Source organism: Tenrec ecaudatus, chromosome 6 (assembly GCF_050624435.1).
Source record: "Tenrec ecaudatus isolate mTenEca1 chromosome 6, mTenEca1.hap1, whole genome shotgun sequence".
In the NCBI taxonomy this organism is placed as follows: Eukaryota; Metazoa; Chordata; class Mammalia; order Afrosoricida; family Tenrecidae; genus Tenrec; species Tenrec ecaudatus.
The window spans coordinates 965,093-990,445 of record NC_134535.1 but is presented as its reverse complement, the minus strand read 5'-3'; the positions used below and the strand labels follow the sequence as shown (position 1 = coordinate 990,445).

Genomic DNA, 25,353 nt, shown 5'->3' with positions numbered 1-25,353 from the left:
CCTCCCGGGTATAATCATGACTCCTCATAGGGTGCAGGCATCTCCCCTAGAACCCAAACCCAGCCCAGAGCTTGGCATCTAGCAGTCTGCGTCAACCAGCTGGCTTTCTGTGCCCACAGAGGCACCCCAGTGGGTGCGCGGAGCATGTGAAGGGATGCATGATCACGGTCCTTCCTCCCAGCACAGCCCCCGGACCCCAGGGAAAAGCCACACCACGGGGCTCACCGCGGCCCCGTGACTTCGCAGCAGGCTTAATGATCCAGATGTTCCGGATCCCGTCGATCTCCATCTGTGGGTTGATGGACGCGATCCTGTTCAGGAGATTCTGGCACTGTGACAAGTAGTTCTGGGAACTGGAGATGAACGCGTCACCACTACAAGGCAAGAGTCAGAGATCGGCGTGAGGAAGGAGGGAGGGCAGCAGGCCCGGAACTTTCTCCAGCCAACCTGGGGGCACCTGGGCACATGCCCTGAGTTCACTTCTCAGGCACTGATGGCAATAACGGGTGGGGTACATGGAGCATGAATATGTGGCTCTGAGTTGTGTCTGAGGAGTTTGGTGCCCGGGCCAGGCAAAGCTCTGGAGCAAGGCTGCGGCCCCGTGGCCTCTCTGGAGGAAGTCCTCACTGCCCACTGAGTTTGTTTTCTAGCCCTTCAGCACCAGGGGCCTGGGGAGCTGCCTGGCAGCCCTGAAGTCTGCTTGTCACTTGAACCCCAGCCCCCGTGGGTGGCCATGTGGATTATCCACCGCTAAGCGCCCGACACAACCACGGGGCTCCTTGGCAGTATCTTAGAGTGGGCATTCTAGAGACACGGAACCAGTGAAGCTCCTGCCTATACACACACAGGGGTATATACATGGAGAGAGATTCTGCTCAAAGAAACGGCTCCCTTGGTGTGGTTTGTTGTGGCGTTGGTTCTAATTCACAGCAACGCGGTGTACGAGAGAGCAAAGCACCGCCAGTCCGTGCCATCCTCACCGTGGTCCTTACACTCCAGGCGACTGGTGCAGCCACGGTGTCCGTCCGTCTGCCCATTGCGGTGAGCATCCTCCTCCTTTTTGGCTGCCCCTCTACTTTACCAAGCATGATGTCCTTCTACAGGGGCTGGTCTCTCCTGGACCTGTCCAAAGGATATCCAAAGGATGTGAGATGACATCTGACCATCCCTGCCTCGAAGGAGCATCTGTACTGCTTCCGGGACAGTTTTGTCTGTCCTTCTGGCCATCCGTGGAACTGTCAATATTCTTCTCTAGCACCATCATTCAAACACATCGGTCTTCCTCGGACCTCGGATCCACCTGACCCTGGACTCATCAGCCTGTGGTCTCTGGTTCCTGCGTCCCCTAGGGCAGCGTTGTCCTGCAGCTCTGAGAATCTGAAGAGGCTCGCTGGCCTTGGACCCGTGGACTTGAGTTGGACTGGGGTTGGGACGGCTTATTGCTGTGAAGTTCTTTCTTGTACGTAGACGAGGTCGCTGGGTTGCTTCTCTGACAATCCAGCCTAAGGCATGAGCCTTCCTCCATCCCGATGCTGCACTTCTTCACAGAAGCCTGCTTCTCTGATGATGTGCTAGTGTGCTGAGAGGATACGGCCCTGCGGCACACCTTTCCTGATGGTGAACCACGTTCAGAATCCCCTTGTCCTGTTGCCACAGTTGCCTCAGCATCTACGTGCCCGTTTCCCAGGACCTCAATGAAGTGTTCTGGAATTCCCATTCTTCTAAGGTTATCCATACTTTGTTAGGATTTAACAGCAATGCCTTGCTATTCTCAGCTTCCAGCCAGAATGCGTCTGACAGCAGCAACATTACCCCTTGCTCCATATCCCCGTATCGGTGAGTTCAAGGGACACGTCATGGTGTCCTGGTCACCCACTGGCTGCTCCCCGTGCAGTCTGCCATTTGAAACCACAAGTGACTCCCTGGGAGAAAGACTGAGCTGAGTGGGGCCCTGAGCCCTGTGGGCAAGCATGCAACCACCCACGCATCCCCATGGCAACCGCATCCAGGTCCTGTGGTGACTCCAGGGATTTCCTCTCCTGAGGCAGAGGTCCCAGCTCCTACTGACCCTGCGTGCCATACAAGGAAGCACCGCCCAGCCCCCGTGATGTGGCAGCCCCTTGTTCTCAATGCCAGCACTCAAGAGGAACAGACTGACACAAGCAAACAAAAATCACCTTACAACCAACAGGAGGGCCAAGCTGTCTGGCGGGGTCGCATGAGCAGCTCAGCCAATTTTCCCCAGACTCACCTCCAGCAAGTCGATTCCAACTCAAAGAAACCCTGCAGGTGAGAGGCGAGCCACGCCGACACGGTTGTTAAGGCCAGCCCTCATGTCGCCAAGGCTGTGCATCGTTGTGGAAGCAGACGGCCACCAAGTAGCCAGGAAGCGGGAACCACTGGCCTCTCTGTCAGCAGTCCAGCACTTAACAGCTGCACCCCAGGGATCCGTCTGCCCACGAAACTCCAAGCACACTGCCGCTGAGTTGGTTTCAACTCCACAACTTAGGACAGAGAATTGCTCCATAGGGCCCTGTGGCTGTAAGTCCTTATGGGAGCAGACTGTACCTTCCTTCCACCGAATGGCCAGTGCCTTCAAACGGCCCACTTTTCCTTTGGCAGACCAATCCGAAACCCACTCCCCGAGGGCTCCCTCTCCCCATAGCTACAGCTTTCCATCAGACTAGACAAATCTGTTCAAACACCATTTCAGGGCTCTGAAGGCATAGGACAAATTCAGAATCAGGCACCCATGACCAAATACTGAGGATGGGTAATGGTGGGGGGAACCCAAGCTGGTCCTTCCTAGGGCATTCCCCATTCTCCTACAGCTATGGTAGTTTCATGGTGGTGGACAGAAATTCAGGTCGACTGAGCAGAGGAGGAGGAGGGAGGAGTAACATTGCTGATGTCAGATGGATCTTGGCTAAAAGGAGAGAAGACCAGCATGATGTTTCTTGCGTTTTATTGACTATGCCAAGGCTCTCGACTGTGTGGGCCAGAACAAGCTATGAGCTGCCTTGAGAACGGGCGGTCCAGACCACCCCATTACGCCCACACAGAACCTGTGCATGGACCAAGAGGCGGCTGTGTGAACAGAACAAGGGAATACCACATAGATGAAAAATCAGGACAGGTGTGCATCAGGGTTGTATCCTGCTGCCGTACTTATTTGATCTGTACTCGGTCAGAAGAGATAATCCAAGGACAACTAGAAGAAAACTTATCAACAACCTGTCAAATGCAGAGGACACACCTTGTCGCTAAAAGTGAGGAGGATTTGAAGCACTTGGTGATGAAGATCAAAGATTGGAGTCTTCAGTGTGGATTATGACTCAATTACGAATCCATGTATGATGGAATTATGACCAAAATCCTCTCAGCAAGAGGTAACATCATGAAAAATGAATAAAGGATTGAATTGTTAAGGGTTCTGTCTTGCTTAGACCCACAGTCAATGCTCATGGAGGCAGCAGTCAAGATCCAAACGATGAGCTGCATCGGGTCACTCTGCTGCCCGGGACCTCTCTACAGTGTGGAGGTCAGGGACGTGCCTGACCTGAGCCACGCACTACCCATCGCCTCCGGTGCCTGCGAAAGTTGGGCCTAGAAAAACGAAGGCCGAAGAAGCATCGCTGCATTTGAACGACGGTGCCAGCGAAGGACATTGGCAGTGCCACAGACAGCCAGGGAGCAAACAAATCTGTCTTGGAAGGTGTCCAGCGAAAACGCTCTTTGGAAGTGAGGATAGAGAGACTTTGTCTCACGTACTTTGGACATGCTGTCAGGACCGTCCAGTCCTGCAAGCGGCCACCATGCTTGGAGGAGCAGAGGAGGACCCTGGATGAATGGACGGCACAGTGGCTGGCTGGCTGGGCTCAACACAGGGACAATCATGAAGATGGCCAGGACGGGCCATGCTTTGTCCTGTTGCGCTCTGGGTCACTGGGAGTCGAGCTGTTCTGTGGGGACTTCAAGACTGACACCTTTCAGAGGCAGACTGGCAGGCCTTCCACCTAAGGAGCCTCTGAGCAGGATGAAGCAGCAAACTTATGGGGTCAAACAGCTTGTGCCACTCAGAGGCCCTCAGCTTGAAAGAGAGCTGTCGGAGGTCCCTCCGACCCAGCAGGCATTTGTCCCGCCGCTCTCAGAACTCCTCCAATGGCAGGCAGGATAGCCCGTCAGGATGCAGATGGGAACGATATTGTCAATGGGCCTAACCTAAATGACAACATGCTCCAGCATTTTCAGAACAGAGCACACCTCCTGGCAACGGCAAGCCCCACGGGCGCCCCAAACGCACATCAAACAGCCCTCGAAGCAGAGCAGGTTCTGGGCCAGGAGCAAGCCTCAGCAACGGCGGACTCTTCATCCGGAGTGGCTGCTTGTGTACACGAGAGAGCCCGGCGCCCGGGTCTTACTCACACACAGCTAATCCAAGATGAGTCATGTGCAGCGGAGCTGGAAGGGGAAACAGCCACCGTTCTGGAGAGGATCCCAGGGCCGCCCCACAGCCTTGTTATGTGAGCACCACGGCATCAGTCCACCTCGCCGAGGGCCTGCCTCTCTCTCGTTGCCCCTCCGCTTTGCACAATGTCCTCCCCTGTCTCCTGGCAGGTCCAAAGCACACGAGACAGAGTCTGACCACCTTGGAGCATTCTGATGTTGCTTCTTCCGAGCCAGATGGGTGTGTTCTTCCGGCAGTTCACGGCACTGGCCATCTTCTCTGCCGACACCGTCATTCAAAGGCCTCGACTCTTCTTCAGTCTTGTTTACTCAGCACCCCTTTCCTGTGCAGAGCCGGTGGCTGAAAATACCAGGGCTTGGGTCAGGTGCACCTTAGTCCTCAGAGAGTAGAAACACATGAATGAACTGGACTTCATTTTTTAAAATCACTAATTGAAGAAGAACAATGTCAGGTGTAGAAATAACTTTTAAAAGAAAGAAATTGCTTTTTGTTGGGTATATTTTCACCACAGTAAAAAAACACTACTTAAAATACCAACACGGTGCCATTAACAGAACAAAACGACAAATCACAGGCAGAGTGGCGATTCTTGACGCAGCTGGCCATCAGAGAAGGGCGCGCGCCGGCCGGAGTGGGGAGGTGGACAGACAGCTGGTGGCGTCTGTGGCCATGAGCAGCATGCGCACAGCTGTCCAGGGTGGACCTGCAGAGCCACTTTGAAGCTGTTAGACACTGGAAGCCACCACATGCCACCCACCTCAGGATGGCAAAGATGGCCGTTGGTGTCTCAGGTGCGCCTGACCCATGCTGTGGGCTTTGCAGGCGCCTCCTACGCCCTCGAAGGCTGGACATCAGCAAAGGGAGGCCAGAGAAGAATGGCTGCACATGATTGAGGGTGCTGGACGAGGAGACGGGTACACTGCGAGCCCCCGGACGAGCAAGCCCGTCTTGCAGCATGAACTCCTTACACATGAGGACAGACAGCCTTCTTCTCACTGACCTCAACGCCTGTCAAGAAAAACCTGCCACTAAAACAGGGCACCACATTTGGTCAAGGGTGGTCAACAACATGAGGGAACCCCCCACCTCACCCCTGTGGGACCACAGGGCCTCAGGAGAGAGGGAGAAGGCTCGTGGTTGCACTACAGCCTGACCAGGGCAGACACGCCGACCGCCATGGAGATGCTTGCACAAAAGGTCGCCAGAACTGAAACTGACACGTCTCAACAACATGGACCACGCAGCAATGGGCGCCCAGGGGGGAGTCTTGCTCGCAGACTTCTCATGGAGCAGAGGCAGCCACAGGCCAGGTGCAAACCCTGGACTCCAGGCAGACAGCGTGGAGAGAACCAGGTTGGGGCTGACCTGCAGTGGGGTGGGCCTTCTGATGGGGCTGAGCTACCAGAAGACTGTGGGGCTGCAATGTCCTTCATCCTGATGGATGTGATCACCACACAGGTGACTCCACACAGGAGACCACACTGGTGACTCCATGGGTGACCACACAGGTGGTTCCACAAGTGACCACATAGGGGACCACACAGGTGACTCCACAGGTGACCACACAGGTGACTCCACGGTGACCACACAGGTAGCTCCACACAGGTGACCACACGGGTGACCACACAGGTGACTCCACAGGTGACCACACAGGTGGCTCCACACATGACCACACAGGAGACCACAAGGTGACTCCACAGGTGACCACACAGGTGACTCCACGGTGACCACACAGGTGACTCCACGGTGACCACACAGGTAGCTCCACACAGGTGACCACACAGGTGACTCCACAGGTGACCACACAGGAGACCACACAGACATAAAGTCTCGTCACACTGGGTGAGCCCGCTCTGTATATGCATAATAGAATGAAAGATGAAAACCTGCTTGATTCGTTCTGGAGAAGGCAATGACGAGGAATAAGAAGAGGACCAACTTCCAGGGATGGCAGGGGTGGGCTGTGGGCAGAGTTCAAACCTAGCCCGCTCTCCAACGTGGATCCTCTCTCTGCTGGCCCCTGGGAGAGGGGGCTGGAACCTGGGTCCCGAGGGAGCGAAGGAAGGCTCAGGCAGCCTTTGGACCGCAGCACCATTGGTATGAGGGGGAGCAGCGCCACTGTATCGGCCCCTCCCCGAGTTCCAAGAACAAGCCAGGCAGCCTGGCTACAAAGGAGCGCCTGTCCCCTCCCGTCTGTCCCTAAAAGTGATAGATACCAGACAGTAAAGGGCTGGAAGGCACCAAATGCACCTAAAGGTGCTCCCAGAGGGGCGTCACCCTCTCACGCCCACAGGCTACACTTCCCTGGGATGCTCTTGGTCCCCCATTCTGAGCCGCACTGACCCGCAGTCACCCCGAGATCCCCTGGGCGAGTGAATCTTACTGGACAAGGGAGTAGTACTGCTGTGTCAGGTCATTCCACTCTTCCTCTGTGAGCAGCTCGGCGTCATCCCCGGAGATGTCGATATCCTCGTGTGACACCTGCCCCAGGTAGGCCTGGCACACCTTGCACGCCGCATCAATGAGCTGCCCCGAAAGGCCAGTGGGCAACTTGGTGCCAGTGTTCTCAGCATCTGGAACCCAAGGACAGGCACATGGAGTGAACAATGCCCCTAGTGGAGGGCTAGAGAATCCCCCCCTTTCAGTAGAGGGGAGTCCCCTGGGTACTGGACAGACAGAGGGCAGGGAGCTGCCAGACTCCTTGGATGGAGTCCGCCCCACTCCTACTGTGCCACACGGCTTCTCTACAGCCATCTGGACGGCACACTCACACCGGAGCAGGTAACCGGCCCTCCTGCTCCTAACTTCTCACACAGCACCTCACTCTCCACCCTGAAGCTTCAAAACACTGGTGGGTCTCAGGAAGCACGGAACAGCAAGTCAGGCATCCCTTATACAGGTGGCAGGAAATCTCCAATGGCCTAGACCTCTCACAGCAGCCTGGCCCCCATGTTAAGAATGTGGAAGATTGGCTAAGAACAACCAACCAGCCAAGTAGCTACCGAGTAGGAAGAGGAACCCAGAAATGAGCTGGAGCTGTTTGGAAGATGCATGAAAACAATTCCACCAACTGTGGTGTATTCAAAATCTATGGTAGTGTCCTCTGCTGTACTTAGAGGTAAATTAATAGACTTTAATCATCTTATCATGAAAAGAAGATAATTAACAGTAGTTTATGCATTCCACTTAGGAGGTTACAGGAAAACCAAAGAGGAACACATTAAAAAAAAAAACCATAAGAGGTTTAAATCATGAAGATCAAAGCCAAGTTATGCCAACCAGAAACAGAACAACTAAAACCAGAGTTGTACAAAACCTGTGGCCAACAGGTGGGATTCTGGGCTCCCATTCAATTCTAACTCCAACCCAAGAACACTTCGTTCTTATGACATGACCCTGCTCGACACACAGCAAAGTGTGCTGAAGAAAGCAGATGGCTATCAACTGGAACAGTGTCTGGGGCCCTAAAGCCTTGTAGCTAAGCAAGCAGTCATCTAAATGAGGCATGAACTAAGTCCACACTGAAGAAGCACACCAGCCTGTGTGGTCCAAAGATGACAAGAACAAAATCCAAATATGGCGAAGGAGAAAGTATTAGAGCTTAAGTTGTGAACACCAGTTTGTAGACAGCTATCGAGTACAGTGGGAGGCCAGAATCCATCCGCAGAGTATCTATGTAGATTACCATGTGGTAGACACCCCATCCCCACACACCCCAACCTTTGTCCAGAGTCGAGAGATGGGAACAGCCTTACTATGTGAGACAGAGATCATCTTAAACTTGATTATGGTAGATGGCACTATGGTATAACATGATATCTGGTCCACTGACCTCCCTCTTGACCCAGCCCGAATTTGCTCTAGGTTTAAATATTTCTTGCTTGTTCCACAGCAGAAAATAATCTCTCTGGCTTATTTTAATATTGTTAGTGGTCTGTTCTTTCTGCCTTTTTCATTTTTTTATTGTTTCTGTTGTTTCTGAGTTTATGAAACACAGAAGTCGTGGGTGCATAGACAGTAACTGATGCCATAGTTTCTTGGGGATGAGGGGGAGGTTGAGGAAAAGGGGAGCAAAGAATGACTGCAGAGGCAGGGAGGGTGCACTAGAACTTCATGTGATTATGCACACACAGCTCTTTTTTAAAGTGACTTACCTATGAAGTGTATAGTATGTACATTTTATATCACCAAACTACTGGGGAAATATCATGAAATGTAGATAACACAAATCTGCCAAAGAAGTTTCAGTATTGATTCAAAGTTAGTAGCTATTTAAAAAACTATTTAAATTAACATATGCCACATTTATCTGGAAAAAGGAAACCAAATATCAGTGGCATCAAATGCAACAGGCTTTGGGATGGTGAGGGAAGCAGAAAAGCACTAGAGCAACTGAAATTTCAGCTAAATCTAAGTTTAAAAATCGTGAAAAAAATTAATGTATAGATTGGAAAGGGAAGCTGAGCACACAGTCTGGAGGAAGGGGCAGAGCTTCGAGTCGGTGCACGTCCCAGCCCCCTTGTGCTTCGTGCTCATACTTTTACATTGAACTGGCCACTGCAAAGTGAAGGGCCGCAGAACAATTAGGTTCAAGTTCAACAGCTCATTCGTGCCATCCCCTCGAGGTGACACCATTTACCCCACTTTCCCCCTGCGTGCCCTGTTTTCTGTCCTCCTTTCTTAGCCCGCTGGCCTTTGTCCTTCAGCCTCAAAGGGCGGAAGAGCCTCAGGTGTTCAGACCCCCTCATGCCATCATCCCCCCACAGCTCTCTCATGGGGTTGAAAACTGAGCCTGAAGGGTGACTGGCGGCCACAGCCTATAAACCAGTGACGTTAGTCTCCTGGACGGCGCTCAGTTCTGTCCGCTCGACCCAGGACCTGCCCTTGTGATCCTTTTCCGGGCAGTGTGCAGATGCAGCTGGGCACCATCCAGTTCCTCCAGTCTCCGGGGTGTGGAGACCTATGTTTGTGGGGCTCATTAGTCCATGGAACTGATTGTTTCCACGTATGTTCCGGCTCTCGTCACTTCTTTCCTCTTGATGGGGAGACACCGACATTTGTACCTCAGCTGGCCACGCCTGAGCTCTTAATACCCGATCCGCTACTCGCCGAAGCAAGTGGAGCACAGTGACTGTGGTCTAGGTCACGGCAACGGAGCAAAGTGTCCAGGCCAGGGACTCATCCCTCAGTGTGTGTGGCGACGGCTAAGAAGTTGTTGGGCCCTGTTGGCTCCACCACGCTCCTGGCTATCTTTGCAGCCAAGGTATCAGCCCGTTAGAAATATCCTGTCACACCTACGTATGTATTTATGGGTGTCTTCCCACTCCTCCCCTCACCCAGGCCACCCGCAGGTCTATCGAAGCATCTGTTCATGTGGCTGTGGCTGTTAGGTGCCACCGGGCCAGTGACGCCCACTGCCGGCTGGCACCCTTCTCACGGCCGTGCAACAGTGAATCGCCGCTGCGGCCCATCTCCGTGAGGGCCGTTCTCTATCTGCTGCCCCTCCACTTTACCAAGCAGGAAACCCTCTCCAGGGACAGCATGTCTGAAGTCTCTCCATCCTTGCCTCTGGGGGCACTCGGCCGTCCTTTTTCCAAGACAGATCCATTGACGGAGCGCCATCACCGCAGGTGGGCATTGTGGGTATGTCAGCAGACATCGTGTACCGATCCAATGGTGTGCATATCAGTCTTCAGGCTGATCGACTTTCACTCTTGCACCCCGTCCAGTGTCTTCCTCGACTCCAGTGGTCCTCAACCTTCCTGATGCCGCGACCCTTTCATACGGTTCCTCATGTGGTGGTCATCCCCAGCCATAACATTATTTCCGTTGCTACTTCAGAACTGTCATTTTGCTACTGTTATGAATCGGAGACCCCCGTGAAAGGGTCCTTCGACCCCCAAAGACCACTGCTCCACTCCATCATTTTTGCCAGCCTCCCTCTGACTGTCCATTGCCTTCCCCTTCACCCAGGGTAGCGCACGTCTGCCTTTTAGCCTCCCACCGCCGGTAACCGTCTAAGAACGCCTCTGTTGGTGTGAAAAGATGTTCTTGACTTCCCACAGTTGCGTCTCACACCACATTTGTCCTTTTGTGCTTGACTGGTTTCCTTCAGCAGAATGTTAATTCGGGTGCTCTGCCCTTGGAGCTGACAGGAACCATCCTAGAAAATTCCCCAGGGGGAAACGCCTAAAAGGAAACTGATGGAGATGATCACACCCACACTGAAAGCCTCCAGGCAGAAGAGATGCACCAAGTGTAGGTCAAAGACCGGCAGCAGCCCTGGAGAGCGGGAGGGAAGGGGTAACAGCAGAAGACCAACTGCACACGGCGCTGCTGCTGCTGCCTCCCACTCACACCGCCCCGTGCAGCCTGTGCAGAAAGGGTGCTGCTGGCCCCATGCCACCCTCACGACGGCTGGTCTGCTCAAAGCCACGCTGCAGCCACGCTATTTTCCGGAGATCCAGGGACTCCCACCCGCTGGCTGCCAAACCTTCCTTGCTGGTCTGCCTTGGCCCATAGGCTGTGCAGAAGCCTGTCCACTCCAGATGGCCCTGGTGGCATTTGAAACGCTGGTGTTCAGCTCCTGCATCAGCGAGACATGCGGCACATAGACAGGTGGGTGGCAGGAAGAGCTCAGGACCTGCAGTCTCCAGGTCCGCGTCCAGGTCCAAGCTGGGCCCCATTACCCTGCTCACACAAGCTCCTGCTCTCACCTGCATGCCTGGCTGGTGGGCTCACAAGAAGCCATGGGCAAGGACAGGTGCTCCAGCCAGGTCGTCCGTCCCACAGACCATGGACGGTGCTTTAGTGACTGGTGGATCTCAGCCACCAAGATAACGGGGGGCGGGGGGGGGGGGAAGACGGCCAATGGAAATCCAACCTCCACTGCTGTTTAGAAAGCAAGCAGGGCCCTGACTGGGAACAGAAGGGAACTCTCCCAGCTTCAAGGACACAGAAGCCAGAGGAGGAGGGACGCTGATGTGGGGCCCTCGTTTCAACAGTGTTGGGCGGAACATCTGGGCACCGCTCGGCAGCCTCCTCTCCAGGCGTCATTTCCAGGACCTCCTTCTGGAACATCCCTTCTTTCTGTGACCAGATAACACTAAGGTTTTCTGTGGCTCGCCCCAAGTCCTAGACCTCCATCACCCTGTTACGCATCCCCCAAGCCTTAGACCAAATGGAAATAGTAACGCTTCCCTTGGACAAAGAAGACTTATAGACCGCAAACCTCCGCTGTGAACCTCTTACAATCAGGGGTAAGACAAGGTTACCTGCTCTCCTTCCCAGCAGAGCAAGGCCAGAAAACGAATAACTAAAAGATGTAAAATCCTCCTGTTAACAAATGGCTCCGCTGTCTGAAAGCAACCCCTTAAGGAGGCTACAGTTAAAGAATTAGAATTCCGCGGCGAGGCTTCCCATGCACTTTACACATGGCCCTGGAGGAGGCCGCCCTGCTTGGTAAAGTGTAAGGTTGGGAACAAGGTGCAGTGGCTGCACGAGTGGGCTCAAAGGTGACAATCGTGAGGATGGGCAGGACCAGACAGTTCCTCCTTCGGCGGGACGTGGGTCCCAAAGAGTCGGGACAGACCCAGCAGCAACAACCACTGCCTAAACTCACCCACAAAGCTCAACCCTTGATCGATCAAGTGTTGAAATGAGGGGGGAGGTTCAATTCACGGGAACAGAAGAGAAAAGGGAAATGTATTAAACAGGGCTCTCAAAGCACGAACTAAAACAAAGGACGATAAACTTGACTGCAATAAAGGTAAGAAGCTACCTTCATCAAGAGACACCATATATGAAAAGATAGGCCAGGACCCAGGATAAAATAGTCACCGCAAACGTGTTCCATCTGTGTGCCGCGCAAATCATCCAGGAAGCTGGCTTCTATGAAGAAGAGTGCGGCCTCAGGATGGGAGGAAGATGATGGACAACCTGCAGTCCGCAGAGGACACGACCTTGCTCGCTGACAGTGAGGAGGACTTGGCGCACTTGCTGATGAAGTTCAAGGAAGGCAGCCTTCAGCGTGGACTACGACTCAATGTCAAGGAGACCCAAGTCCCCACAACTGGACCACAGACAACACCACGATCAATGGAGACGAGGTTGAAGTTCTCAACGGTTCCGTCTTGCTCAGATCCACAATCGATGCTCCTGGAAGCAGCAGTCACAAGGTCAAAAGACAAGCTGCATCTGGTGAATCTGCTGCACAAGACCTCGTTAAGGTGTTGAAAAGTAAAGCGGTGACCTTGAGGACTAAGGTGCGCCTGACCCATTGCTCCGTATGATGTGAGTCAAGGAAACTGAAGAATCACTGTCGTTGGATGATGGTGCTGGAGAAGGACAGTGAAAGTGTCACGGTCTGCCGAGGGATGGACAGATCCGTCTCGAAGGAAGGACAGTCAGAATGCTCCTTAAGACGAGGATGGAGGGACTTTAACGCATGCTGTCCGGAGAGAGCAGTCCCTAGCGGACGTTGTGCTTGGAAGAGGGGCAGTGAAAACAGAGGAAGACCCTTGACACGATGGGCCGGCGCGGTGGCTGCAGCCATGGGCTCCGACACAAGCACCGTGGTGAGCACGGGGCAGGACCAGGGAGGGGCCAGTCGGTGGCACTGGGGCCGCGTGAGTCGGAACCAACCTGCCGGAACCCAACAACACTGACACTTGACAAAGAGTCTCCATCCGGAACACAGAAAATGACTCCTAAGAATGATTCAGATACCAGCCTCGCACGGTATGGGGCCAAAGACATAAACAGACGTGGGATAGCAGTCCTATGGACTCATGGCCACCTGTCGGCACAACCATGGCAACCAGGGAGAAGCTCACAGGAAAGCCAGCCTGTGTTGTTAGGGCCACCAAGGCCACTCCGATGCACCGCGACCCTGAAGTAGACAGGATGGAACACACCCCATCCTGCGCCATCCTCACAACCGCCTTGGTGTCAGCCCAGGGGGGCAGCCGCTGAGTCCACTCAGCTCATGGAGGGCCTTCCTCTTCTCACGGACCTTCTGCTGCTCCAAGCATGACGTCCTCCTCCAGGGACTGCTCTCTATTGATAAGGCATCCAGAGTCTCGCCACTAAGGAGCATTCTGGCCGGACTTCTTCCAAGACAAGGAAGCAGCACTGAAGACCGGCCACAGACCAGACGGGCTCAGCCGGGCTCTGCAGGCCTCGCTCCATCTCTACCTGTTTACTGCATTCCACCCAGCACCGAACCACTACCACCAGGCAAAAATGTTTCGTGATAAGGGAGCTGGCAGGAAAGCAGTCAGGCTGGAAGACATGGAGCATTTGATCCGAAAAATGGACACTACTTTTTCAAAGCAACTGAAGGAAAACCCAACCCACAACCCTTGCCAGCGAGTCAATTCGGACTCAGCGACTGGATCAGACCGGGTAGAACTACCCTATGGGGTTCCCCAGCTGTTGACTTCTCCACCGAGGGGCTGCGGGGCTCACACGGAGAACCTTCCTGAGAGATACCCAGGGGCCTAGCCACTTCCCCAGCAGGGTTCCTAAAGGAAAGACTAGAGATGACAAATAAGAGCTGAGAAAGAAAACGGACATTCAGTGGGTTTAAAGCAGAGTCCTGAATCAGCAGAGCACACGATCAGGGAGCCCACAGTAGGCCCCTGGGGTGCTCGAACCAGAGAGGAGGCACAGCACCCCAGGGTGGTGAGGCAGCACAGAGTGAAGGTGGGGACAGAAACACAGCTGCAGGTCCAAGGTGGCAGCTTGCACAGCGTGCCAGCAAACTGCCCAGACCACAGGCAGACCAGGAGCTGGGGTCAAGGCATGGCATGGAGCAAGCTCCCCCCTCCCCCCAGGACAAGGAGAGAGATGAGAGATGTCAAGGAGCCACCTCCCTGCCCTGGCACACCTTTGCTGCGTCTGGAGTCACTGTCGCCCGCCGCCACCTCCACCTCCTCCGGCCTGCTCCTGGGCTTGGCCTTGCAGCTCTGGTGGCTGACAACCCACTTGAGGATGCTGGACGCCACCGTGCGCCGGAAGTCATCTGCAAGGACACCAGGCCTCGCCCCCTCTGCCCGCGACACCCAGGAGCAGGTGGGCCTCGCTCCATTCCTGCAGCCCGGCCCCTCCCCAAGCCCCCACTGTCCTCCCTCCCTCCACTGGATGGAGCTCCGGGCTGGGGCAGCTTTCCCCAACTCACCACCAATCTCCTCTCTGCCTGCCCAGCGCCCCGCCACCAACTAGCTTCACCCCACCAACTAACTCCCAGCCCTACCACATGGTCCAACCACATCAACCACCCCTGGCATCCCGCCCTCTGCCTCCACCAGCCACTGCACCCCCTGTCCCCCCCAACCAGCCCCAACTCCACCAGCCCCACCAATAGGTTTGGACCTGGGGACCTCTCCCATCCCCATGCCTGCCCCTCACTTCTGCTCCCTCCCACAGGGGTCCCCCCATCAGCCCTCCAACAGCCACGGGTTCCTCTCTCTGTTCCTGGTCCTTGGATCACAGGGATAGTTCTAGAACTGTCCTGGCTGTCAGAATCAAGAATGATGACTCCCATCTCAGGTAGTGCCCTCTCCCCTCCAACGGGCCTTCCTGGACATCTGAGCTCTCACCCCACCCAGCACAGGAGGCAGGAAGTGGGGATGCTGGCCACCATGGGACTGGGCACATGCTGGAAGCTGGAGAGGCAATAAGGGGTGCTCTGCCCTGTGCACTTCCTGTGCCCCTGGCACTGCCCCCTCCAGACCCTGCCCCTCTGCCATCCCATCCTCCTCACCCCTCTAGATGCCGTAGTGGACACCCTATCCCCTCCTTGCCTCCACTCAGGACAAGATCACAGTGTCCCCTTTGAGGCGTTCCCAGGCCTCCATGTGGCCCCTCTTCTGTTCACCAGCCAACCTGTCCCCTCTCCCACTGGAGAGTGCAGGTTGGGGACTGGCCGCACAGATCCACTACAAGATCCCAGGGAGGACACAAGGGACATGGGGTCCCCAGGTGGGGTCAGGGTCACATCTGTAAAGGAACTCAGGTCCTTGAAACCAACCGGCCTCAGCTACCTGGCTGTCCCCTCCCTCTCCTGTGGCCTCACATCCAGTCTCTGCCTGATCATCATCTCCCACCCAGCAGGGACCCCTCCCTCAGTCCCCACCAGGGTTCCCAACACTAGACTGGGCAGGGGCCACCCCCAAGGTCAGTAGCACCAGAGAAGACACCCAGCCCGTGAGCAGCCCCTGGACGCTCGCTCACCCAGGAAGTCCTGCTTCTCGCTCGCAGTGCGCAGGCTGTAGCAGCGCGGGAAGAAGGTGTCGGGATTCGCCTGCACGTACCAGGGCAGACTCCGCATGCTCATGCACAGCCCAATCTCGGGGGACAGTGGGGCGTCAGCCCTCCTTACACAGTGCCATACTGACCCTCTGCCTCGCCCACAAAGCAGAGGCTGACCAGCCCCAGGGAGCAGGCCAGCCTCCTGAAGGGGCCTCAAAACCCCCACAGACCCAGGAACAACCCCTCTGGGCAGGCCTGCTGCCCTTCATATCCACTCAGGCCCAGTGGTATCCTGGGGTCTCAGAGGCAGGACATCCCATCAACAGAGGTAGGAAGGGAGCCTGGCTGCAGATTCTTATCCCCCAGCAGGAGACACACTCCTCATGGCCACTTCCCAACAACCTCACTGCCCCCGCCCAGACTGGGGACAAAGTCCAGAGACAATTTCCACCTGAAGGCCCGGAACTGTCCCCCCCCATGCCTGCCAGCCCCCCAGCTGTCCCTCAGTTTAGCCGGGCTGACACCCACCCCCATCCAGGGCCAGTGTTCAGATTTCATGTGTGGCGGGGGGTGGCACATACCCACTGCTCTGCCTGGTCCCTGGGGCCACCTGGGGACTGGTGGGCACAGAGAGCCAGGTGGAAGGTGGGCACCTGGCCTGGGCCCACCTGCCTGATCTTGAGATATCCCCGCCCACCCCCTCCCCAAGCCGGTCACCCAACACAGCAGGGCGTCCACTCTTGACGAGGCCACCCTCCCTCAGCAGGCCCCCAGAGATCTGCTTATGCCCACCCTCCTGGGGCCCATGACAGGTGCCCTGAGGGTGGGGGTGGGGCTGAACGTGGCATTTGTGGAGCAGTGACCAGGGAATGGAGACCAGAAGCAGGCTCCCTGCCCACACACTAAGGTGGGGTCCTGCGTGGCGGGGGTGGGGGGTAGCAGCTACAGCAGGGACTCCATCCCACAACCACACCTGATCACACCGAAAAGGGCACCTCTGCCCCTCCACGTGGGTGGGCTGCTGGGTGTGAGCAGGATGCTGCTGCTGTCTGGGGCCCGGGTCTCCCCAATGCTGCAGGACCAAGGAGACCATATACACCTGAAGTCCAGCTGGGGTCATGTGGTGACTGAGTTGGCTCTGTGTACCACACACTGTGTGGGGTGAGGTGCTGGGGTACCCTGAATCCTGACCACACAGGGGATGTTCTGCTCTGTGGGTTCAGGGAGACTGGGCGGGCAGAGGACAGGATGGGAAGGGTGAGGGGCAGCCTCTAGGAGGGGCAAAGGTAGGGCCCACTGGATCTCCCCATGGACAGGAATGGGGCTGCTGGTGGGCCAGGGCAGGGTGAAAGGACCCCGGCTCGGGCTCGTCCACAAAGGAGGCTGGGGACAGGCACATCCAGGGTGGAGCTGGGCACCGGCTGCCCTCCTCTCTAGTACACGCACGTCTTATGGGCACAATCGGGTCCCCAGAAGGAAGTGTGGCTGCCTTTCATGTGCAAGTGGGGACAGCGCTTTCTTTTGCAGTGGCAAAGAGGTCACAGCGGGGAAGGAGGAACCCTAACCAATCTCTGGGAGCAAAGGCTTACACTGGGGACCCAGCTGCAGACCCACTGGCAATGAAGAGAGCAGGTGCATGCCTGGGGGGAGGGGCTTGGAAAGCACACCCAGCGGGGAGGACCTGCCTTCAAGCCCGGGAGGCCTAGGATGCTGGTGGACAGCAGAGGGCTGGCAAGGCCTGGCGGCCTGTGCGCAGACAGGTGTGTGGCCCCTCACCTTGGTGGTGAACGAGGCTGTCTTCCCATAGTGGTTGAGCATCTGCTCACAGCTCAGGCTGTGAAAATCGATAACGTCCCTCTTGATGGTCCAGAGGAAGTACGGAGCCTCATTCTTAACCAACCTGGACTGGCAAGAGAGCCCCCTCTCAGTACCCAGCATCCTGTGGGCCTGCTGGACAGAAGGAAGGGTATCGAGGTAGGGGATATCCACCCCCCCAGGGTCCTACATGCACACACGCGCCCCCCCACCACACACCACGTGAGGAGCTGAGACCTACCATCACGTCGTGAATGTCCTCTGTCCTGTCCAAAGTCAAGTCCAGGTTCTCTCTGGGTTCAGCACCTTTTCTCTCTGCAAAAAAATAAATAAATAAAAATACAGGGTCAAGTGTCAGGGACAGCCAGAGCTGGGTCCCTGGTCACCAGGAGACCCCTCATCAAGCTTGCACCCATCTGTAAGGGTGGCACCATCTGACCACCAGAGTCAGGCTCAGGGCAAGTCTGCTGGGGGAGAGCAGAGGCCCTGGAGCAGCTGCTTCCCTGCCCTGATCCTCCTTGAGGAAGGCATCCCATGGGGGAGAGGTGTCTGAGGGAGGAAGGGCATCCTGGGGCAGAAAGGACAATTGTCCAGACACTGAATGAGGTCTGGCCTGGCCGTGGACACTAAGGACACCAAGACGTGACCAGGCTCCTCAGGGGCAAGGACATCTGGGTCAGGGAGGCAAGGTGCCCTAAACCCAGAGGAAGGAGTGGGGCGAGTGGAGCTGGGAGAGGATGGACTGGAGCTCCGCCCAGTGCACACACCTGGTGTCTCTATGACAGCACACACACACACACCACCCCCTTCGGTGCCCTACCTGTCATCCCTTCACTTCCATCCTCCCCAGGCAGACTGGCCTTGGGCAGAAAGTGGAACTTCTTCTCCACCCAGCCTTTCCTGCGCAGGGCTGCCCGGACCACGGGGTAGTGCCCACAGATAGAGAAAATCTTCTTCTCCTGGAACGGCAAGGGTGTGTTTTCACGCACGCACTGGCCCTGGGTTCTGTGAGCAAACTGCCTCTGGATGCAAGGACTGCAGCCTCCGCATGGACAACACTCAATTGTAAGCAAGACCAAAATCCTCACAACTGGACCAGTAGGTCACATCGTGATACGTGAAGAGGAAATTAAAGTCGCCAAGGATTGTGTCTTGCTTGTATCCACAATCAGTGTTCATGAAGCAGCAGCCAAGGGGTCACCAGTGCATTGCAGCGGGTCCGTCTGCTGCCCGAGACCTCTTCAGAGGATGTCACCTTGGCAACTCAGGGAACACCAGCCCGTGCCCAGCCCAAGCCGTGGCATGTGCAGTCGCCTCACCTTCATCTGAAGGTTGGACACTGAGTAAGGAAGACCAAAGGAGAATCGGAGCCTTAGATGATGGTGCTGGTGAGGAATGCTGAAAGTACCGTAGACTGCCAAAGTATAAACATATCTGACTTAGTAGAAGTCTGGCTGGAGTGCTCCTTAGAGGCAAGGACAGTGAGACTTCTTCCCTTCATGGACTGACATGTTATCAAAAGACCAGTCCCTGGGACAGGCAGACATGCTTGTCGAGGGCTTCAAAGAGGAGGAAAGTCATTAACGAAATGGGGCTGCAACAATGGGCTCACGCATAAGAAGGCTTGTGCAGACGGTGCGGGACCGAGCGATGCTTTGTTCTGTGGTGCAGAGAGTCCCTATGGACCCTAACAATGACATCAAATAACTGAGCAGCAGGCTGTTTCTCTACTGACATTCTCAAAGTGCAAGGAGCCCGGCCCCAGCGGATGACACCACAGCCTTGCTCAAAGAACCTCCAGAAACATCTCACAGACATCATGCAGGTGTGTGGCACAGGTGTGAGGGTGCAGGTGTAGGGCACAGTGTGGGGGCAGGGATCTTGTACACAGAGGCATACACACACTTGTTCACATATTCCCAACAATATGTACACTCATATATAGACATATCTGCTCACATACACTCAACTCATGCATATTCACATACATAATTTACATGCACATTTACACCTGTGGTCACACACACAACTCACACATTCACATGATCAGCACATGCACACAATCACACATTCATGTCCACACACACTTTGCATACTCAACTCACATGCACAAGCACATACCTACACTCACACACATTCATATACTCAGACACCCCCCACATACACATACACTCACACACAATCCACATGCATACACACTCACACATACATTCACATGTGTACACACATGCACATGGCACCGGCATGCTGCTGACTGTGGAGCTGGATTCTGAACATGGGACTAGACATGACGGCAGTGTCATGCTGCTGGGAGCCCTGTGGCTGGTGACAGGCACCCAGAGGTGTCTTTTCCTCATGACGAGTGAGTGTCCCTCATGCTCTGTGAGTGGGACAGGGATGCGTGGGTGCCTGAGGGTGGAGGACAGGACAGGGACTTGGGGTCATCAGTTGCCCAGGGGACAGGAGGAGCAGGATTAGCAACAGCAGCAGGGACCCCAAGAGTGTGGGAGCAGGTGTCTAGAAGAGCTGCCCAGCCGGCACAGACATCTGTGACCATGCTGGTGGTGACGAACTCTCAGCCCACACTTGTGTGCTCTCCCAGCACTGACCACACACAGAACTGGGGCCTGAAAAGGTGGCTGGGACCTCACATGCCCATGGATATAAGACCACCCAGAGCAACAGTAGTGAGATTTCCCAGATGTGATGAGGGTTGCTGATCAGTGGTCCTCGAGCTCATCAAAAGGTCATCTTAGGTGGGCCTCACCTGGTGAAGCTCTAAAGTTGATTTCTGACAATGACTGCACAGCCCTTCTTGATATGATCAAACCACTGGATTAAATGATATGTTAATTATAGCTCAGAAGAGACTCGATGAATGAACACTAATGACTGTTGACCGGATGAGCTGAAGGAGGACATCAAGAGCATTACATGAAGAAAATGAAAGGTCATTAAAAGGACAGGAAATAAAGAGAGAGAGAGGGAGAGAGAGAGAAAGGAAGAAAGGGATGTCAGAGAGACCCTAAAACCTGTCCTTCAACAGAGCCGCTAAAGTGAACAGAAGAAATGATGAAGTCAAAGTACTAAACAGATTTCAATGGGCAGCTGAGAAGACAAAGTAAATCAGGATGATGAAACAGGTAAGGGCTGGGAGATTGAAAACCCAAAGGGTAATTCCCAAAGTGAAATAACTGAAGGAAATGTCAAGCCTTGAACGCAATACTGAAGGATTCCACGGACAAGATGTTGAACAATCCAAGAAACCACACAAGAGGATGGAGGGAATACAGTCTCTGTTCCCAAAAGAGTTGATGCTCAACCATTCCAAAACTCGCACTCATGGCCATTGCATCCACTCTGATTCAAAATGACCCTACAGTAGAGGGCAGACCTGCCCGGTGGGTTTCTGAGACTGTCACTCTTGATGGGAGTAGAAAGCCTCACCTTTCTCCCACAGAGTGGCTGGTGGTTTTGAACTGCTGACCTTGAGGTTAGCAGCCCAAACCATAGCCACTACACCACCAGGACTTGTTCAGCCATTTCAGTCGGCAGCATACGATAGAAGTTCAAGCCGCCTTGAAGACCTTGGTGAAAAACAAGGCCCAGAGAAGTGGTCACACATCTGTGCCAAGAAATGACCGGAAACGATCTGTGTGTGCACCAAGTTCAAAGTCAGAAGACACCCAAAATGTAGACTGAGTCTTTCATGCCTTATACACACTGACTGGTTTTATGCGTACAAATTTTTTTGGAAGTTTCGGCATTCTCTCAATCATTGGTAGAGCAAACAGACTTTGAAGAAGGGAGAGGCTGTCCACTTCTGGGGATGATCCCCTGAGGCCCTTGTGAATGGCAGCTGACCATGGTCAGATAGAGTGCCAGACGATGCGGCCCTAAGGTCACTGCCATGGCGTCTAGTCCCACTCATGGAAACCCTACACAACAAGGTAGAACTGCCTCTGTGGGTTTCTCAGACGGCAACTCTACAGGAATAGAACACCTTTTCTTTCTCCTGCAGAGGGGCTGGTGATTATAACTGCTGGCCTTGTGGGGAACAGCCCAGTGTGCAACCACTATGCTACCAGGACTCCGTTAGGGTCGAAAAAGCCAAAAGGGCAAATTCACTTCCATCAAGTCAATTCTGACTCACAGGAAGGCTCAAAATGTAACCAAGGCAGAGCTGCCTCTGCCAACCAGTCTACCATAGTGACCTGGGTGGAGAAAAGCTTTAAAGACCTTCATTTACTGATAGGGCATGACTCAAACTGAGAAGAAACCACTGCCAATAGCCACTAATAATTGGAACACAGAATGTACGAAGCATGAACCTAGGAAATGTTGAAATCCTCAAAAATTGAAATATAATAAATAAAGTTTGGTTTCCCAGGAGTTAGTGAGCTGAAAGTGGCCACTTTGAATCAGCCAATCATGCGGTTTACTAGGAATCAGGTCTCACTCACTGTCAAGAAGAACATCTCAAAATCTCGAATAATATCTATATTTCTACAACAAAGCCCAGTGAATACAACTATTATTCAAAGTTATTGAAGAAACTGAAGAATTCTAGCAAACGGGAAAAAATGCCTTGGTGATAGAGATGAAAGTCAAGAGTATATATAAAAATCTGCAAGATCAACAACTTCTCCATGGCAAATACTGGTGTGTGTTTTTAACAACACAGATGATGACCTTACATGTGGACCTTGACAGATGGAATAAACAGAAATCAGTGATCCACTATCTAGATCAGCCAAATCAAGGCCAGGGGCTCAGTGTGGAAACAGATCATCCATCAATAGCTCATATTGCAAGTTCAGGTTGAAGTTTTAAAATATTCAAACAAGTTCGAGAGATCCAAAACATGATCTTCAGTATATCCCATCTGAATTTAGAAAACACCTCAAGAACAGATTTTCACATTGAACACCAATAGCAGAAGACCGGATGAGATCTGGGAGGACACAGCACTCATGAAGACGACAGAAGGTCATTAAAAAGACAGGAAAAGTAGCAATGATGAAAGTGGGTGTCAGGAGACTCAAACTTGTTCTTGAACTTAGAGTAGCTAAAACAAATGAAGAAATGTGAAAGAGCGGAACAGAAATTTCAAAGCCAAGCCTCAAATTGCAATATTAAAGGATTCCATGGGCAAAATATCGAATGATGAGCAAGCGCCTAAAGAAGATGAAAGGTGTACACAGAGTCTCTGTACCAAAAAGAACTAGTCGACATTCCACCATTTCAAGAGGTAACAGATGATCAAGAAACAATGGCACTGAAGAAAGACGTCCAAGCTTCACTGAAAGCATTAGCCAAAAAAAAGTTTCCAGGAATTAATAGACTACCCATTGAAATGTTTCAACAAGCTGATGAAGCACTGGAAGCACCCACCGGTCTATGCCAAGGAGTTTGGAAAACAGCTACCTCGCCAACCAACTGAAAAAAATTCATATTTGTGCCCATTCCAAAGAATGGTGACACAGCAGAACGCAGCAGTTATCTAATAGTCTCATTACAATTACACACAAGTAAACTTTTCCTGAAGATAATTCCGAACGGGTTGCAGCAGGACAGGGACAGAGCTGCCAGAAATTCAGACTATGAGCTGGAACCAATTCAACGACACTTGGCAACAACAAAAAGTGAAACGCGTGAATATTGTGAAAGTCATGCCAACACAACTTAGATAAAATAGACAAGTCTGAGCATCATCACCAACGCTTGCTCAAGAATAAATAGCTAACCGGATACGTGTTCTACTGAAAACCTTCCAGTAAAGAAAACCCCAAGCCAGATGGCCTCCCTAATGACTTCTACCAAATGTATGAAGAATAATGCCAATCCTATACAAACTCTTCCAGGAAACAGTTGGATAAGGAACATGTCCCAACTGATTTTATGAGGCTAGCACCACGCTAACAGCAAGACCTGATAAGGAAATTACAAGAGGAAGATAGAGTCTGTGTCAGTCTGGGTAGACTAGAGAAACAAATGCATAAAGATAGAGAGTAGGTGGGTGTCTCTTCTTTGGCTAGCCAGAGGTCAGATATGTCCATGCAGTTTACTGGGTTGTTTTCTGGGGAGAACATGGGAAGTTAAGATCTTGATTATTTTGTTTGGTTGTTGCCTTTGGTTATTCCTTTTTGAAATGGAGAAAATGAATGTTGTCAATGTATATTTTGAACTCAGCGGTAGAAATCGCCCCTTGAATTTCTCAGAAACCATGCTGCTTAGGGAAAATGGTTGCCAGAAGGTCAAAATGGCTAACAGAAAGCCTGGCTCTGGCGTGATTCTGACAGAAACCTAATCCCATGTTTTGTATCAATAGAATAGTTTTAATAAGGAGTAAGATAAGTTAAATAAGGATTGAATTTGACACTTTTAAGAATGGAAATTAGTATCTGATTCTACTTTGTTTCTACTGATTTCTTCTGCTTATTATTGTTGATATAAATGATTATTGGGAAGTATGAAAATGGAGAGCTTGTAAGCCCACTTGCCTTTAGCCATTAAAATTTGATCTTTAAATGGGTTTAGGACTCACCTGGCAAAGGCGGCTCTGTAAAGATAAGCCCCACCCAGTGCTTTGGAGTACTCAGGATGTTTCCTGAGGGGCTGCTGTTGACAGACTGAAGACAAAAAATAAAATAAAAAAGGAACTCTGGACTTTTTGAAGTTTGAACTACTGGCTTTTGTCAGAAGCTAGAAAAAATATCTGAAACCATGAAAAAAACTCCTCTCTAGGACTGAACAAACTGTGGCAGCATGAAAGGCTTGATAGGTGACCACCTGGATCCACTGGTTGAGTGTAAGTGTGAGAAATACAGCAATAACAAGATGGGTAGAGTTTGGCTACTGACACCTGTGGACCTAGTTCACAAGGACTAGAAGAGAAGACGAGAGCAGGTTGACAGGTCTGAAATTCATGACCTAGCCCAAGGGGGCTAGGTTGTTGAGAATTTGTGACGGGACCATGGTCTAAGGGTAAGATGACCAATGGGTACCCTGGTGAGGCTAACTAAGTGAGGCAGCCCACATTGAGTTGACCAGAACCCAATCAGATAAAGAGAAGATTTTTGAGCCTGTGAACTGGTGCATATTGTTGCTGACTTTATGGATGGCCTGTCCTGATTTGTCTTTGCTTGTGGATGCAGACTTCACAAGGTTCCAACTGGAATGAAGATTCTATATGTCCAAAAATATGATTGTCTCCTCAGAGCGCTGAGTTGATGTAAGTGGGCAGTATAGAAACTGGATGCCCAAAATTGGGGAGATAAGAGGCATGGTGTGGTTGGCTTACCAACTTTCACAGGTGGGGGAACATATTCACAGGATTATAGGATGAAGGTGCAGGTGTTATTAACCGGAATTGTTAGCCATAGAATATTTTTGTTTTGTGCACGTATAGAATGTGATGTTTAAATGAGGGCAGCACATATTGAAATGTGTGCATTTCAGTTTTACCTTATTAGGTACAGATGGTTTTATTATTGCTTGTTTGAAAGTTATGTATGGCTAAAGAGTTGTGTGAAAGTGTCAAACTGACGAGGGGTGGTCTGTGGTGGTTACATCATCTGTTGTCAATCTGAGACTTAAGAGTGAAGGGGTGGAGTTTATCTGTCAATCAAGTTGCAGCTTGATGACCTCATTTGGAGGTGCTAAGGAGATCAATAGCTCATTGGAAGCAGGACGCACTCTCAGTCGCTGCTAGAAAGTCTTGTTGACAAGCCACATGGAGCTATGCTGATGGCAGCCAGAGCCTCGGGGCTGGACAAGTGACGTGGAGACCCCTGCCAGCACTGAGATGCTTACAC

At 52.8% G+C, this 25,353-nt stretch overlaps 1 protein-coding gene across 1 annotated transcript in view; it reads right to left on the bottom strand.

The window, feature by feature from the left end:
• The window catches only part of TTLL8 (tubulin tyrosine ligase like 8), an 85,348-nt gene that overhangs the window by 35,051 nt on the left and 24,944 nt on the right, over nucleotides 1-25,353 (bottom strand). The window contains exons 4-10 of the mRNA XM_075552598.1: nucleotides 18,372-18,495; nucleotides 17,778-17,842; nucleotides 17,498-17,626; nucleotides 15,704-15,818; nucleotides 14,358-14,492; nucleotides 6,852-7,041; nucleotides 226-374 (exon numbers count right to left, since the gene is read on the bottom strand). Coding sequence (XP_075408713.1) covers nucleotides 226-374; nucleotides 6,852-7,041; nucleotides 14,358-14,492; nucleotides 15,704-15,818; nucleotides 17,498-17,626; nucleotides 17,778-17,842; nucleotides 18,372-18,495 — 907 coding nt within the window. The remainder of the gene's footprint in view (nucleotides 1-225; nucleotides 375-6,851; nucleotides 7,042-14,357; nucleotides 14,493-15,703; nucleotides 15,819-17,497; nucleotides 17,627-17,777; nucleotides 17,843-18,371; nucleotides 18,496-25,353) is intronic.